The sequence below is a fragment of the Leucoraja erinacea genome, chromosome 2 (assembly GCF_028641065.1).
Source record: "Leucoraja erinacea ecotype New England chromosome 2, Leri_hhj_1, whole genome shotgun sequence".
NCBI lineage: Eukaryota > Metazoa > Chordata > Chondrichthyes > Rajiformes > Rajidae > Leucoraja > Leucoraja erinaceus.
Genome location: NC_073378.1, coordinates 2,596,129 through 2,612,520, shown reverse-complemented (window position 1 = coordinate 2,612,520; position 16,392 = coordinate 2,596,129). Strand labels below are relative to the sequence as shown.

At 44.8% G+C, this 16,392-nt stretch overlaps 1 protein-coding gene across 1 annotated transcript in view; it reads right to left on the bottom strand.

The window, feature by feature from the left end:
• The window catches only part of LOC129706504 (catenin delta-2-like), a 1,547,539-nt gene that overhangs the window by 334,647 nt on the left and 1,196,500 nt on the right, over positions 1-16,392 (bottom strand). The window contains exons 7-9 of the mRNA XM_055650854.1: positions 6,378-6,494; positions 5,991-6,175; positions 1,233-1,776 (exon numbers count right to left, since the gene is read on the bottom strand). Coding sequence (XP_055506829.1) covers positions 1,233-1,776; positions 5,991-6,175; positions 6,378-6,494 — 846 coding nt within the window. The remainder of the gene's footprint in view (positions 1-1,232; positions 1,777-5,990; positions 6,176-6,377; positions 6,495-16,392) is intronic.

Genomic DNA, 16,392 nt, shown 5'->3' with positions numbered 1-16,392 from the left:
CCAGAGTTGTCTGGGTACATCAGTGCAATGTCACCAGTCAGCTGTGGAGGACTGATACTGATACAACTTACATTCACATAAAATGATGTACCTGCAGTCAACTGTGGTGGACAGAAACTAATACAAGTTGCATTGTCAGATGAAGCTCTTTATGTGGTAATTTCAACTAGACTGGCAAAAAGTCAGTAGGCAGTAAAAATGCAACTTCCAGGGGAGCAGAAGGTGACTTCATCTGGTACAGCCTACCACAATATGCCACTGGGATAGAGTGATAGATACCGTGTGGAAACAGGCCCTTCAGCCCAACTTGCCCACACCAGCCAACATGTCCCAGCTACACTGGTCCCACCTGCCAGCATTTGGCCCATATCCCTCCAAACCTGTCCTATCCATGCCATGTACCTGTCCAACTGCTTCTTAAATGTTGGGGTGGCCCCAGCCTCAACTACCTCCTGTGGCAGCTTGTTCCATACATCCACCACCCTTTGTGCGAAAAAGTTACCCCTCAGATTCCGAATAAATTTTTTCCCCTTCACCTTAAACTTAGTGGTCTGTCCCACTTGCATGCGTCTAGCGTGACCAAACATGGTCGCCTCAAGCATGCTGGTGGGACAGGCCCTTTATACAGATGTAAAGACTTCACTGCTGGATCATGGACGATATTGTTTGTTACACTGGATTTACTTTTGGATTTTTTGTGAATCATCTTCTTCCCTGCTACTAAACTATATATAGGGACAATTTGGCCTGTTTTATGTAATGTTCATTCCTGGCTTTTGTAGTATTAAGGCCAGTGACATATAGCGTGAACTCCAAATCAAATGCAATCCCAACTATTTACCACAACATCTATGAATCGTGTTAACCGGTCGACATGAAAACAAAACAGCGACTGGGAAATCTACAGAGCAACCAGAATGTGGAGCTCACTGTTATAAGAAATGAACTTGAAATTTAAAATCCCACACAACATGGTCCAGCTTCCATCGTCTTATCATCTAGAGTAGAGAGATTACTGATGATTCTTTATTGTCCAGATTGTATTCACGGCAAATTGAACAAACCCTTCATTACTGTATAGATTTTTATCACCTCACTCCTCTCAAGAGCAAACCGCCCCAGTCTATTCAACTGGTTGTTCCCATTTGCTACTGTGCACCGTCTCTTCTGAGCTTGGAAATGGTAAAGACATTTGGCTAAATGATGAAAATGCCGGAGAGCCAGTTAATTACCTGCCAGGCTGCCGGGCCTCTGCAGCGTACTCCTCTCGTACAGCTCCTGAGGGTGTTTGCTGTATGGGTCAGAGGTGTGGGTGAGGCGCTTGGTGGGCGAGAGCGTGGCGTAGCTGGGCTGGGCTGAGCTGGGCTGGTGCGCGGGCGAGGTGACGGCGTTGGCCGGCGGGGAGGGAGAGAGCGTGGCGGAGGACACGGCGATGTTGACTGGCGAGCTGGTGCTGTAGGACTTGGACAGGCGGCTGGGGGAGGCCGTCTGCTTGGGCGAGGCCATCCGCTGGGTGGTGTAGACCCCGCTCTCCGCGGCCGAGCCTGCCCTCTGGAGCTTGGGCGGTGAGCCAGTCCTCTGGAGGGACATGGGCGAGCTCACTCGCTGAGCGGGCAGCGTGGCACTGACGTAGTAGACCGAAGATGGATGCTGTGCCTCTGGCAGGCGGAATGCGCTGGCGTGGCTCGGTACGAAGGTGTCCCTTGACTGTGGTGTGGCGTGGGATGGGGACGACTCCGACCCTGATGTACGACTGCTGTCACCTGCCCGGTTAACCTAGAGGCGAAACAAAGAGAAAGAGAAGTCAAATTGTGTAAAATTAGGAGAGGCATAGATAGGGTAGACAGTCACAACCTTTTCCCCCTCAGGGAGGAAATATCAACGACATTGCTTTATGATGAGAGGGGCAAAGTTTAAAGGAGATGTGCAAGACACTGCCTCTGCAAGACCAGCAGCGTAATCAATGACGTCACATCTTGGCCACTCCGTCTTCTCCCCTCTCCCTTCACGCAAGAGGTACAGAAGTATGAACACACACACCTCCAGAGTCAGGGACAGTTTCTTCCCAGCTGTTAATGACAACTAAACCATCCAACCACAACCAGAGAGCAGTCCTGAACTAACAACCTCATTGGAGACCCTCGGACTATCTTTGATCGGACTTCACTGGCCTTATGTTGCACTAAACATTATTCAAGTTATTCCCTTTATGGTGTATCTGTACACTGTGAACGGCTCGATTGTAATCATGTGTTCTCCTCCCGCTGAATGGTTAGCACACAACAAATATTTTTCACTGTATCCCGATACACGTGACAATAAACTAAACTAAAGGCATGTTTGTTTTTACACAGAGTGGTGTGTGCTGGAGTGGTGGTGATGGCAGATACAATAGAGCCATTTAAAAGGCTTTATGATAGGCATATAGATATGCAGGGAATGGAGGGATATGGATCATATGCAGGCAGATGAGATTAGTTAATTTGGTGTCATGTACAGCTCTGACATCATGGATTGAAGAGCCTGTTCCTGGGTTGCACTGTTATATATTCTGCGTTCTAAATTAATGCTGCACTAACTGCAGTAACCTTCATTTGTGTTTTGAGTCACTTCAGAGTTGCAGAATGATGACTGTCATATGAGGAAAGATTGAAAAGACTAGGCTTGTATTCACTGGAGTTTAGAAGGATGAGGGGATATCTTATAGAAACATATAAAATTATAAAAGGACTGGACAAGCTAGATGCAGGAAACATTGTCCCAATGTTGGGCGAGTCCAAAACCAGGGGCCACAGTCTTAGAATAAAGGGGAAGTCATTTAAGACTGAGGTGAGAAAAAACTTTTTCACCCAGAGAGTTGACAGAGGGCAGTGGAGGCCAAGTCACTGGATGGATTTAAGAGAGAGTTAGATAGAGCTCTAGGGGCTAGTGGAGTCAAGGGATATGGGGAGAAGGCAGGCACGGGTTATTGATAGGGGATGAACAGCCATGATCACAATGAATGGCAGTGCTGGCTCGAAGGGCCGAATGGCCCCCTCCTGCACCTATTTTCTTTGTTTCTATGAGAGATTTGATGCTGAGCCTCAGATAGAGATGGTGGAAGATTAGCTTCAAGCACAACAAAAGGGTGGCTCAGTGGTCGAGATGCCTCCAGTGCTTGAGATATTGGGTGCTGTTTGTGTGGAGTTTGAATCTTCTCGTTGTGGCCGTGTGTGTTTGTACGTTAATTGGCCTTTGTAAATTGCGTAAGGAATATGTGAGAAACTGGGATAAGATGGAACCAATTGAGAACAGGTATCATTTGTTGGCGTGGACTCAGTGGGCTGAAGGGTCTACTTCCATGCTATATCACTAAACTAAACTAAAATGGTTCAACAAAAGACAGAACATTCAGGGAGATAATTCCATCGCTGACCGCCGAGACGCTCAGATATTGCTATTCATGGAGAGAAATTCAGGCATGCACCAGGCACAGAAATCTGAGAATTCAGAAGTAAGAATTGCAAATCTGAAATCTATTGCAAGTCAGTGAACATAGGAACTGACAGGTCCAAGTAAGGCCAAGGGCATAGAGATGTGAATAAACAGGAGGTTTATGCAGTGCATTTAAATATAGGAAAATGTCCTGGAGCATTTCACAGGGGGACTATCAGGCAGAAGCTAACATTAAGCCTGACTGATGCTGGGGTGGAAAACATGCTCAGTGATGGAAATCTTAAGCAGCCATTTAAAATAGGTGGAAAAATTAAGCAAGGATGTCAGAGAGCTTAGGGCCTGGTTAGTAAAAGAAATAGGATCCAATGTTGGGACTAATGCCCCTGTCCCACTTAGGAAACCTGAACGGAAACCTCTGGGGACTTTGCGCCCCACCCAAGGTTTCCGTGCGGTTCCCGGAGGTTTTTGTCAGTCTCCCTACCTGCTTCTACTACCTACAACCTCTGGCAACCACCTGCAACCTCCGGGAACCGCACGGAAACCTTGGGTGGGGCGCAAAGTCCCCAGAGGTTTTCGTTCAGGTTTCCTAAGTGGGACGGGGGCATTAGATAGCAATGTTTTTTTGATGGAAGGAGAGCAGGAATATACATTTCCAAAGAGGGACAATGTTTTTTAAAAAATGAGAACACCAGTGGTAGAGTTATCTAATGAGTGTTGTTTAATTTGGAGACACAGCATAGAAACAGGCTCTTCGGCCCACTGAGTCTCTGCCAACCATTGACAACCCATTCACACTAGTTCTATGTTATCCACATTCACATCCACTTCCTGCACACCAGGGGCAATTTTATGGAGGCCATTTAACCTACACACCAGCATATCTTTGGTAGACAAAAAGTGCTGGAGTAACTCATCGGGACAGGCAGCATCTCTGGAGAGAAGGGATGGGTGAGATGTTTTGGGTGGAGACCCATCTTCAGATATCTTTGGGATGTGTGAGGTAACTGGAACAACCAGAGGAAACGCACACATAGAACGTGCAAACTCCATGCAGACAGCGCCCGAGGTCAGGATCGAACCCTCTGGCGAGCTGAGGCAGGAGCTATATATACCAAGTGTGGTGCCCAAACTACTGTACGTATAATTGAGCTAGTCTCCAACTATTGGAAAACAGAGAACTCTCCTTCGATGGCAAAACGGTAACTTTGTGGAAGATTTACTTGTGGAAGATTTTTACTTTGTGCTGCCAAAATGTTGGCCAGTCTTTAAAAATATTCAATCACATTCTGAACATTATGCTATGAGGTCTCCCCTTCAGGAGGGGTCAGTGGGAAAATAGAAACATGTCCTGATCTCAGGTCAAGCTGACAATCTCAAGATAAAAGTTCATCCCCCAACGATATCCTGATATCTTTGGACATTCATCTCCTGGAGTATGGTGAGATTGAATAATGGAAAAAGCTGGCATTAATTTTCCCTGATTGCTTTGTTTACTAGAAAGATATTACAGCTGGGGAAAAAAACCCTAATTGTACGATTGGAAGTTGGAAGTCATGAGATGAAACGGCCATGACTAAACGCTAAATTTAAAGTTGTCCATTAGACAGCACTTTAATAAATGCACTTTGTGTTTGCAAGAGTCAGTGCGACTGCTTTAGTTACTCAGTCAATTATTGGGGCTCCTTTTATTTTCACACCTCACTTAATCCATGCTGGCACCCCTTGGCATGATTAGAGGGTGTAAAATTAGACTCAAGTTCAGCCTTTCCTCTCATAGAGTCAGATAGCAGGCCCTTCAGCCCAACTTGTCCATGCCGACCTGATTTTATAACTGAGCTGGTGGCAATTGCCTGAGTTTGACCCACATCTTCATTGGCTCGTCTCCAGCTGGTTCAAAATGCTGCCGCTCGCCTCTTAACCGGAACTCGAAAGATGGAGCACATTACGCCAATTCTGGCCTCCCTTCACTGGCTCCCAGTGCACTTTTCGAGTTCATTTTTAAATTATTTTATTTGTTTTTAAATCGTTGAATGGGCTCGCCCCGCCTTACCTCTCTGAGCTGCTCCACCCATACGCTCCTGCCCGGTGCCTCAGGTCAGCTGATCAGCTGCTCCTTGAGGTACCAAGGTCTAAGCGGAAGCTCAGAGGGGATAGAGCCTTCTCTGTTGCTGCTCCGGCACTCTGGAACACCTTGCCGTTGCACATCAGACTGGCCCCCTCACTGTCCATCTTCAAATCCACCCTAAAAACTCTTTTTTATTCTCTGGCTTTCGACACTGGCTGAGACATTGCTCCTGTTTTTAGTGCTATTAATGTCTTTTAATTTTCACTTTTATAGTCCTTTGTTTTACGGTTTTTAATGGTTTGTAATAACTTCTTGTCCACGAGTTCTCATGTACAGCACTTTGTGGTAACTGCAGTTGTTTAAAGTGCTTTATAAATAAAGTTATTATTATTATTATCCCTCTAACCCTTTCCCATCTATGCGCCGCTATCTTAACGCCCAGAATTCTCTCACAAAGTTCACATCACGTTTATAGAGTTATTGGACATACCTGCCCATAGCTGTGAATGCCAACACTGGCTCCAACCTGCCCGCTCGATGTCCTCCCGGAGAGTTGTGATGTAGTTGAGTCACCTCGGGAGAGGGTCTGGGTGCTGTGGTAGTTGCCCGAATACTGGTAGGACCCGTCTGGGTTGGCATTGTTCTGCGAGGCACTCTGGGAGAGAAGACTGGGCCCTGTTCGGAGCCAGTTGAGAGCAGTCAGGGGACTTGTCACCAAAGCAAAAAGTACAAGAACTATTTGACCCTTTTTTGACACAACACAATTTACGCCTCTCAACCTTCAGCAACACGCCAACTGCACTCACCTGACGAATAGTTAGCAACTCATTCAACTAACTACACAATAATGTTAAGTATTAGATTAAGTGAGTTTCACCTTCACTGGAAGAGTATTCATGATGATCCAGTATACCCGACTCTTGCAGGGACCGTAGGCAGGAGTCCACTAGCTCCAAGCCACTGGCAATTTCATCATCCGCACCTTTCTGTGCATCTAGAGATCAGACAAGTGGTTCAAAAAGAGAAAAAAGGCTGAGTGATTAAAATCCTCTCTCCCTACCCTAACCCCATGGTGCAGCGGTAGAGTTGCTGCCTCGCAGCACCAGAGACCCGGGTTCAATCCTGACTACAGGTGCTGTCTGTACGGAGTTTGTACCTTCTCCCCGTGACTGCATGAGTTTTGCCTAGATACCCTGGTTTCCTCCCCCACTCCAAAGGCATACAGGTTTGTAGGTTGTTTAAGAAGGAACTGCAGATGCTGGAAAATCGAAGGTAGACAAAAATGCTGGAGAAACTCAGTGGGTGCAGCAGCATCTATGGAGCGAAGGAAATAGGCAACGTTTCGGGCCAAAACCCTTCTTCAGACTGATAGGGGGGGGGGACAAAAAGGAAAAAAGAGGAGCCCGAAGGGAAAGGCAAAAGGAGGAGGAGCCCGAAGGCTGGGGGATGGGAGGAGACAGCAGGGGGACTGAGGAAGGGGAGGAGACAGCAAGGACTAACAAAATTGTGAGAATTCAATGTTCATGCCCCCCAGGATGCAGATTCCCCAAGCGGAATATGAGATGCTGTTCCTCCAATTTCCGGTGTTGCTCGCTCTGGCCCAGGACAGAGAGGTCGGATACGGAGTGGGAGGGGGAGTTGAAGTGCTGAGCCACCGGGAGACCGAACACCTCCGCTCGGTCCGCATTAACCAACCTGATCTCCCGGTGGCTCACCATTTTTTCATTGTAATTTGCCGAGCTGCCAATTGTAAAAGATCCAGTCTAAATGGCCACAGAGTTCCGCCCTATGCACACAAAATCCTTTTGTCTGAGGCTAACTTTGGATTGCCAACCTGTACATAAATATCAAGCAAAACCATGCAGTATTACCCCGCCTACAGTTGTTCTCATCTGTCGAGGCCAACTAGACAGGTTTTGGAGATTTTAACCCCTTCAGAGGAAGTACATTTAAAGGAAGATGTTTTACCTTGTATGTGCCAACGAAAGGAATCCTCTGTAGAACTGCAAAGACAAAAATTAAAAAAAGAACATGGATTAGGCTAAGTAAATCCTGTGATGCAAGTACCATAGACAGTGTAAAACAACAAACTGTAATTAAATAGCAAAATGATTGTAAAATATTTAATGTCACTTGATCATGTGATTACATCACCACGGACTAACTTTAATGTGCCATTCTACTGTTCTTTTAAATTGCTGGGGTTTTCTTTCCATTTCTTTCCACCCACAATATGTAATATGTAAAAGAATATGTGATTCTGGTCCATTCTGTTTGTTATTTGTTTGTTTGTTTTTTGCACAAAGTCCGCGAGCATTGCCACTTTTCACTGCACATCTCGTATGTGTATGTGACGAATAAACTTGACTTCTACTGCAGTTGTACAGGGTCTTGGTGAGACCACACCTGGAGTATTGCGTACAGTTTTGGTCTCCAAATCTGAGGAAGGACATTATTGCCATAGAGGGAGCGCAGAGAAGGTTCACCAGACTGATTCCTGGGATGTCAGGACTGTCTTATGAAGAAAGACTGGATAGACTTGGTTTATACTCTCTAGAATTTAGGAGATTGAGAGGGGATCTTATAGAAACTTACAAAATTCTTAAGGGGTTGGACAGGCTAGATGCAGGAAGATTGTTCCCGATGTTAGGGAAGTCCAGGACAAGGGGTCACAGCTTAAGGATAAGGGGGAAATCCTTTAAAAACCGAGATGAGAAGAACTTTTTTCACACAGAGAGTGGTGAATCTCTGGAACTCTCTGCCACAGAGGGTAGTCGAGGCCAGTTCATTGGCTATATTTAAGAGGGAGTTAGATGTGGCCCTTGTGGCTAAGGGGATCAGGGGGTATGGAGAGAAGGCAGGTACGGGATACTGAGTTGGATGATCTGCCATGATCATATTGAATGGCGGTGCAGGCTCGAAGGGCCTTATGGCCTACTCCTGCACCTAATTTCTATGTTTCCATGACTTGACTTGATTACACAAAATTCAACATAAGGAATTATTATCTTAGCTGATGTTTGGCCAAATGCCAGTTTTTTAAGTAGTGCTTAAAAGAGAATGAAGCAGAGATGTCTATGGTTTAGGATCAAGGAACTGAAGGCCTGTTGTTCCAAGACAGTGCTGAAGATCAGGGAAGTCGAATTGGTGATGAGTTACAGACAGAGATGATGCATTGTTGGAGGTGGTGCCAACCTTCCCAGTTGACCTGCCACCATTATTCTGCACTCCAGCTTGGTCCACAGTAGTTGAAACCTCATCCTCCCGAGCGTTCCCTGCTTTGGAACCATCAATTATGTCCCCAGACACAATTATGTCCCCAGGCGTTGTACAATCAGATCATAAGCAAACACTGGTGATTGATCTTCCAGTCTGTAAGGTTCAACTGCTTGCTGATTAAACTTACTGAGGTGCCGCTAAGAATAATTTCAATGCAAAGCAATGCGGAGAATCCATAATTGGTCCTCTTTTTAAACCTCCTCTAAAATAAAAAAAAACTGAAACCACAATCAGATGTTGGACTTTCAGAAAGAGAAGTGTGGAAACAGTAGACTTGTAGTGCATAGTATCATCAGCCTCCAGCATTATCCAAGCAGCAGTTGCCAAACAATTGTTATTGATTTTTGATGGGGCAAAGTGAAAATTAAAATTCCAAGGCTCATTCTGTTCACAAAGCTGATGATGAATTACCACAGTGGTACCTTAGCACCAAGAACATATTAACTTGGACAATCACCGCACCAACTTACTTCCATAACATCAGGCCAGTCTATGCAAACATACATTCAAGGTATTGTTAAACTGAACAAAAAATGACGTGCAGTGAAAGTTGCCTATAATCAGGACTCACGACCAGAGTCTGAAGCAAAGATTATAGAGCAGAGCAAGATAGACCACTCCTCCGAAATACAATGGACTGACGTGTAGTACGTAACGTGACGTCACGGCCGCCATTTGTTAATGCAAACGCGACATCTTTGGTAGCGGGGAGCGACTGCACAGTTACACAATCTGCTCTTACATCAGGTTGCTGAGAAAAGCAAAGATACCAGAGGCTCCTCTAGTATCTTTGGGGGAAGAGGACGTTTCCTCCACACCTGAGTTGATCCAGGACTGATTCTCGGGGACCCCCCCCCCCCCCCGATACCAGATGAAGGCCGCCCGCAGTCGGCGCTCCCGAGGGAGGCAGCGGGAAATGCTCCTCTAGTATCTTTGGTGTAATCCTTTCCAAAGATTGATCTGCTCTATCATCTTTGGTGTAATCAGTGTTGCAGGGAACAGTGTTTTATATAGCATCGATCACTTCACATATTTAGTTAATATTATTGTAAATGTTATTAATATTATTTTAAATTGCTGCTCAATAAAATGGCGTCACGTCATGCCCATGTAATACTATGCTTTTTTCGCAGAGTGGCGCATCTTGCTCTGCTCTATAATCTTTGGTCTGAAGGAGGGTCTCGACCCGAAATGTCATCCATTCCTTCTCTCCAGAGATGCTGCCTGTCCCGCTGAGTTACTCCAGCATTCTGTGTCTCCCCTCACTACCTAACTTGCATTCCTGCACATTTTGTTTCTCAGGCCTCAGAGCTATCTTGTCACCAATTTAGCTGTGCAAGGACACACCAACAGGGATTGAAGTACAGCTTCTTTATGCAGGGCAGGGACTGACAAATGATAAAAGACGGCATCAATTGAAGAGTTTGCATTGTTAATTTAAGGGAACAATTTCCTGAGAAGTCTTTTCGGCTTAATAAAACACGCACGCTTATATTTTAAGTTCACAAAGCAAGTTTAAGCAAATCCTGCAGAGCTACTGAAGCTGTTGTATAACATTAGGAAGATGAGGGACATGTCATAGAGTCAGAGTGATACAGTGTGGAAACAGGCCCTTCAGCCCAACCCGCCCACACCGACAAACATGTCCCAGCTACACTAGTCCCACCTGCCCATGTTTGGTCCATATATCTCCAAACCTGTCCTACCCATGTACCAGTCTAATTGTTTCTTAAATGTTGGGATAGTCCCAGCCTCAACTACCTCCTCTGGCAGCTTGTTCCATACATCCACCACCCTATGTGTGAAAAAGTTACCCCTCAGATTCCTATTAAATCTTTTCCCCTTCACCTTAAACATACGTCCTCTGATCCTCGATTCACCTACTCTGGGGCAAGAGACTCGCAGCATCCACCTGATCTCTTTCTCTCATGATTTTATACACCTCTATAAGATCGCCCCTCATCAAATCGCCCCTTATATTTTAAGTTCACAAAGCAAGTTTAAGCAAATTCCTCGTATGTTGCAAAACATACTTGGCTAATAAAGTATCATTATGATTATGATCCTCCTGTGCTCCAAGGAATAGAGTCCCAGCCTACCCAACCTCTCCCTATAGCTCACACGCTCTCGCCCCCGGCAACATCTTTGTAAATCTTCTCTGTACCCCTTCCAGCTTGACAACATCTTTCCTATAACACGGTGCCCAGAACTGAACACAGTACTCTAAATGCGGCCTCACCAACGCCTTATACAACTGCAACATGACCTCCCAACTTCTATACGATATGATGGAACATTATTTATCCCAGGAGGGAAATTGGTCTGCCACCTTGATCACATATCTTGCCCCACCATGACCCAAAATCTATCAATCTCAATTGTTTAGATATTCTCCGCCAGGGAGCCAGAGGTCCAGCAATTTGAGATTGTCAGAGTCTAGCTTGATGTTTCCTCACTGAGAGGAAGACAAAATGAATGGATTTAATCAATTCTGTCACCTGTCACAATTTGATATATTTACCGACTATCGTCAAAGTGTGTAACGCAACCTTTTTAAAATCCTGACCTGACAATTTTCTGCTCCAACTATGTTGTGTACAATCATCTTAAATCTGAAGGCGATGTCGCACCTATTGGCTATTCTAGGGAGAATTGAGAATTTACAAATCTGCTTTGTTGTAATAGTAACCATAGTGATAGAATCTACATGTAGGAGAACTAATGAATCTTCGGTCATTTCCGATGACATCTGCATCATAATATCCAAATAAATACATTCAGGTATGTATTTGAGTCAAATTATTGTGTAAAAGCATCAGATGGTGAACAATAGTTTCATGCATTTCCCTGTTTGTTGGGATGAGCAGTTTTAAGGCCGGGAGGTTAAATATGCCTCTTCCATGCTGCATCAAGCAAGATCAGGGAAAGCGTAGAAGGATAATTTTAAAGCTGTCTGTGAGATTTTGTGTTTTAATGTATTAAGATATATGGGTTTGGGAGTTGATTCAGACATTGGCCTTTGTTACTGATGTGTGCAGTCAGAGAAGCACTTACTAAAGGACCATAAGTGAACCTGTCTTCTTGCTTCTAGCTGGTAGTTCAATTTGACCACAAGCCTCCAGCACCTTGCCTTGATCATTAGTGAAAATTGCAATGAAATTTGCAGAGCTCTCAAAATTAGGATGGCACAGTGACACAGCGGTAGAGTTGCTGCCTTACAGCGGCGGAGACCTGGGTTTGATCCCGACTACGGGTGCTGTCTGTACGGCGTTTGTACGTTCTTCCCGTGACTGCGTGGGTTTTCTCTGAGATCTTTGGTTTCCACCCACACTCCAAAGAGGTACAGGTTCGTAGGTTAATTGGCTTGGTATAAATGTAAATTGTCCCTATTGTGTGCAGGATAGTATAGGGATCGCTGGTCGGTGCGGACTCGGTGGGCCAAAGGGCCTGTTTCCGCACTGGGCATCTCTAAACTAAACTAAACTAAACTAAAATACTACAAAGCATAGAATATGGTGAAGGCAGTACAATTAAATAACCAGATACATTATCCAAAAACTGAGAGTACTAGTGAAAGGAGGTATACAAAATTGCTGGAGGAACTCAGCGGGTGCAGCAGCATCTATGGAGCGAAAGAAATCGGCGACGTTTCGGGCCGAAACCCTTTGGGAGTTCAGAGTCTTTCCTTTGAACATCACAGAGGACACTATCAAGGTGTCCTATTTTAGGCCAACATAAACATTACAATTCGTCAGTATAAAAATTCTCATCCTATCACTGATGCTCATAATTTCACACTGCTTCACTTTAAAAAAAAAAAAACAGGGAAAAACACATCATTGTTAAGCAGGTAACACAATTGAAAGGGAGTATATTCAGATCTACAATGTCGCCTATTTCCTTCGCTCCATAGATGCTGCTGCACCCGCTGAGTTTCTCCAGCAATTTTGTATACCTTCGATCTTCCAGCATCTGCAGTTCCTTCTTGAACACTAGTGAAAGGAGTTGAGTTCAAAATATGGATTTTTTTTAAATGAAAATCAAATGATAATGAACACTAAATCAATCCAATTGGTATTATTTTTGATTATTGATTATTTTTGTCACGTGTACCAAGATATTGTTTTGGTAAGATTATTCATACATAATCACACTCAACACAGGCACAAAGATAGTGCAGAAGTGAAAGGAAACAAAGTGCAGGATATGGTGTTACAGCGATAGAGAAAGTGCCGATTATAGAAACTTAGTGCAAGGGTCACGGCGAGGTAGGTGAGGGAATCAGGAATATATCCATGCAGCCATGACGAATACTACTTTTAAAGGCATTCATTCCCACTGATAGCCTCAAATAGCAAAAGGATTTGAGTATAGGAGCAGGGAGGTTCTACTGCAGTTGTACAGGGTCTTGGTGAGAACACACCTGGAGTATTGCGTACAGTTTTGGTCTCCTAAACTGAGGAACGACATTATTTCCACAGCGGGATTACAGAGAAGGTTCACCAGACTGATTCCTGGGATGTCAGGACTTTCATATGAAGAAAGACTGGATAGACTCGGCTTGTACTCGCTAGAATTTAGAAGATTGAGGGGGGATCTTAGAGAAACTTACAAACTTCTTAAGGGGTTGGACAGGCTAGATGCAGGAAGATTGTTCCCGATGTTGGGGAAGTCCAGGACAAGGGGTCACAGTTTAAGGATAAGGGGGAAATCTTTTAGGACCGAGATGAGGAAAACTTTTGTCACACAGAGAGTGGTGAATCTGTGGAACTCTCTGCCACAGAAGGTAGTTGAGGTCAGTTCATTGGCTATATTTAAGAGGGAGTTAGATGTGGCCCTTGTGGCTAAAGGGATCAGGGGTATGGAGAGACGGCAGGTACAGGATACTGAGTTGGATGATCAGCCATGATCATATTGAATGGCAGTGCAGGCTCGAAGGGCCGAATGGCCTACTCCTGCACCAATTCTCTATGTTTCTATGTAAATAAAGCTGCATTAATTGTACAATACATATTTGCAGATGCTGAATATCTGCAATGAAAACAAGGAGCACCGGAAATACTTTGCGTGAAAACTCATGGACTCTATTTCTCTCTCCGCAGGTGCTGCCTGACCGGTCGAGTGTTTCCACCATTTTCTGTTTTATGTTTCAAATAGTTGACCACTTGATTGATTGAAATGATGGAAATATACCCCATGGAGCAGTCTCTTCGACCCATTGAGTCCACGCCAACCATAAATTACGTGTTCACGCTGGTTCTATGCTATCCCACTTAAGGGAGGAATATCTTTTGTCAGGGGAAGGTGAATCTGTGGAATTCATTGCCTCACAAGGCTATGGCAGTGGAAGGTAGACAAAAATGCTGGAGAAACTCAGCGGGTGCGGCAGCATCTATGGAGCGAAGGAAACAGGCAACGTTTCGGGCCGAAACCCTTCTTCAGACTGATGGCAGTGGATATCTTTAAGGCAAAGAATGATAGATTCTTGTTCAGCACGGGTTATCAGGGGTTATGAGATGGCAGGAGAATGGGGTTGAGAGGGAAAGGTAGATCAGTCACGATTAAATGGCAGAGTAGACCTAATTCTACTCCTCTATCTTATGAACTTCTGCATCTAACCCCTACTTACATTCTAAGGGCAATTTACACAGGCTAATTAACATACTGACCCACATATCTTTGGGATGTGGGAGGATGTGGGCACCCAGAGGAAATCCACATGGTCACCTCTTATAGAAACTTACAAAATTCTTAAGGGGTTGGACAGGCTAGATGCAGGAAGATTGTTCCCAATGTTGGGGAAGTCCAGGACAAGGGGTCACAGCTTAAGGATAAGGGGGAAATCCTTTAAAACCGAGATGAGAAGAACTTTTTCCACACAGAGAGTGGTGAATCTCTGGAACTCTCTGCCACAGAGGGTAGTTGAGGCCAGTTCATTGGCTATATTTAAGAGGGAGTTAGATGTGGCCCTTGTGGTTAAGGGGATCAGGGGGTATGGAGAGAAGGCAGGTACGGGATACTGAGTTGGATGATCAGCCATGATCATATTGAATGGCGGTGCAGGCTCGAAGGGCCGAATGGCCTACTCCTGCACCTATTTTCTATGTTTCTATGTCACAGGTAAAACCATGTAAATGCCACAGGACAACATGCGAGGTCAGGATCTTTGGCACGGTGAGACCGCAGCTCCACCAGCTCAATGTAGAAATAGTGAATCAACGTTGCTTCTTGCACATGGCCTCAAAATCCATGCTTAGCATCAATCTTTGAAATGATTCACTCACTCACTCACTAGTCATATCCTGCACACAGACTCACACACACTTTCATCAGCATAACAAACGCCATGCTGCTCTGCAAGCTCAGCTTGAGGTTTTCTCCCGCTGACAAAAAATATATATAGTTTAGTTGAGTGCCCGTCTTTTCAATCGCATTACACGCATCCAGCGCTTCAAATATACCAAGTAGTGGTTCAAATCTCTCAGTGGTCTTTGCAATCTGTTGCTTTTCAATCTAACAAGATCTTTGCATCCCACAAATTCTGGTGTCAGGCACATTGCTGAATATTATTGTTAAATCTCTGCCTTCTGATATCATTGTCCTAAACTTTACAGATCCCCCACTAAACATCTCCACTTCATATGCTCCAGCTCTGACGCCTGTCTCAATGGCCCACGCTGCCTGCTGTCATTTGGTTACTTGATAAAGTAATGGTGAAGTGTCCAAGAAGATTTATTTTCATTTAAGGGGCAGCTCACATTCATTGCATATTACATGCAGGCTGAATTATACATAGAAACATAGAAATTAGGTGCAGGAGTAGGCCATTCGGCCCTTCGAGCCTGCACCGCCATTTAATATGATCATGGCTGATCATCCAACTCAGTATCCCGTACCTGCCTTTTCTCCATACCCTCTGATCCCCTTGGCCACAAGGGCCACATCTAACTCCCTCTTAAATATAGCCAATGAACTGGCCTCAACTACCCTCTGTGGCAGAGAGTTCCAGAGATTCACCACTCTCTGTGTGAAAAATGGCCAACAAACAGGAGCAAACAGGCTGCCATATCTAATACAACTGATTGGTTGATTGATTGATTGATGTAGGGAGGATCTGCTGATGCCGCTTTAAACCCAAGATAGACACAAAATGCTGGAGTAACTCAGCGGGGCAGGCAACATCTCTGGAGAGAAGGAAGGGGTGACGTTTAGGGTCGAGGCCCTTCTTCAGATATCTAGTGTTTAAGAAAGAACTCCAGATGGTGTAAAATTCAAGGTAGACAAAAAATGCTGGAGAAACTCATTGGGTGAGGCAGCATAGATATAGATATAGATATAGATATGCCATTTATTGTCACTATACATGTACGGTGCTGGCTCCATCTATGGAGAGAAGGAATTGGTGACGTTTTGGGTCGATATCTAGTGTTCTTTCAGGTGCTGAAACATGCCATCCACACCTGATGTGGCCTATGGAGCAAACTTTGGGCAGCATTATTTCATTGAGTAATCTTAGTGTGCTGTAAGCTCTGGCATAAGTTCTAGGAGAGTTTGGAAGGAAATAGTTACTCACATATAACTTTGGGTCAGCTCTTCGCTCCAATAGTGCCTTT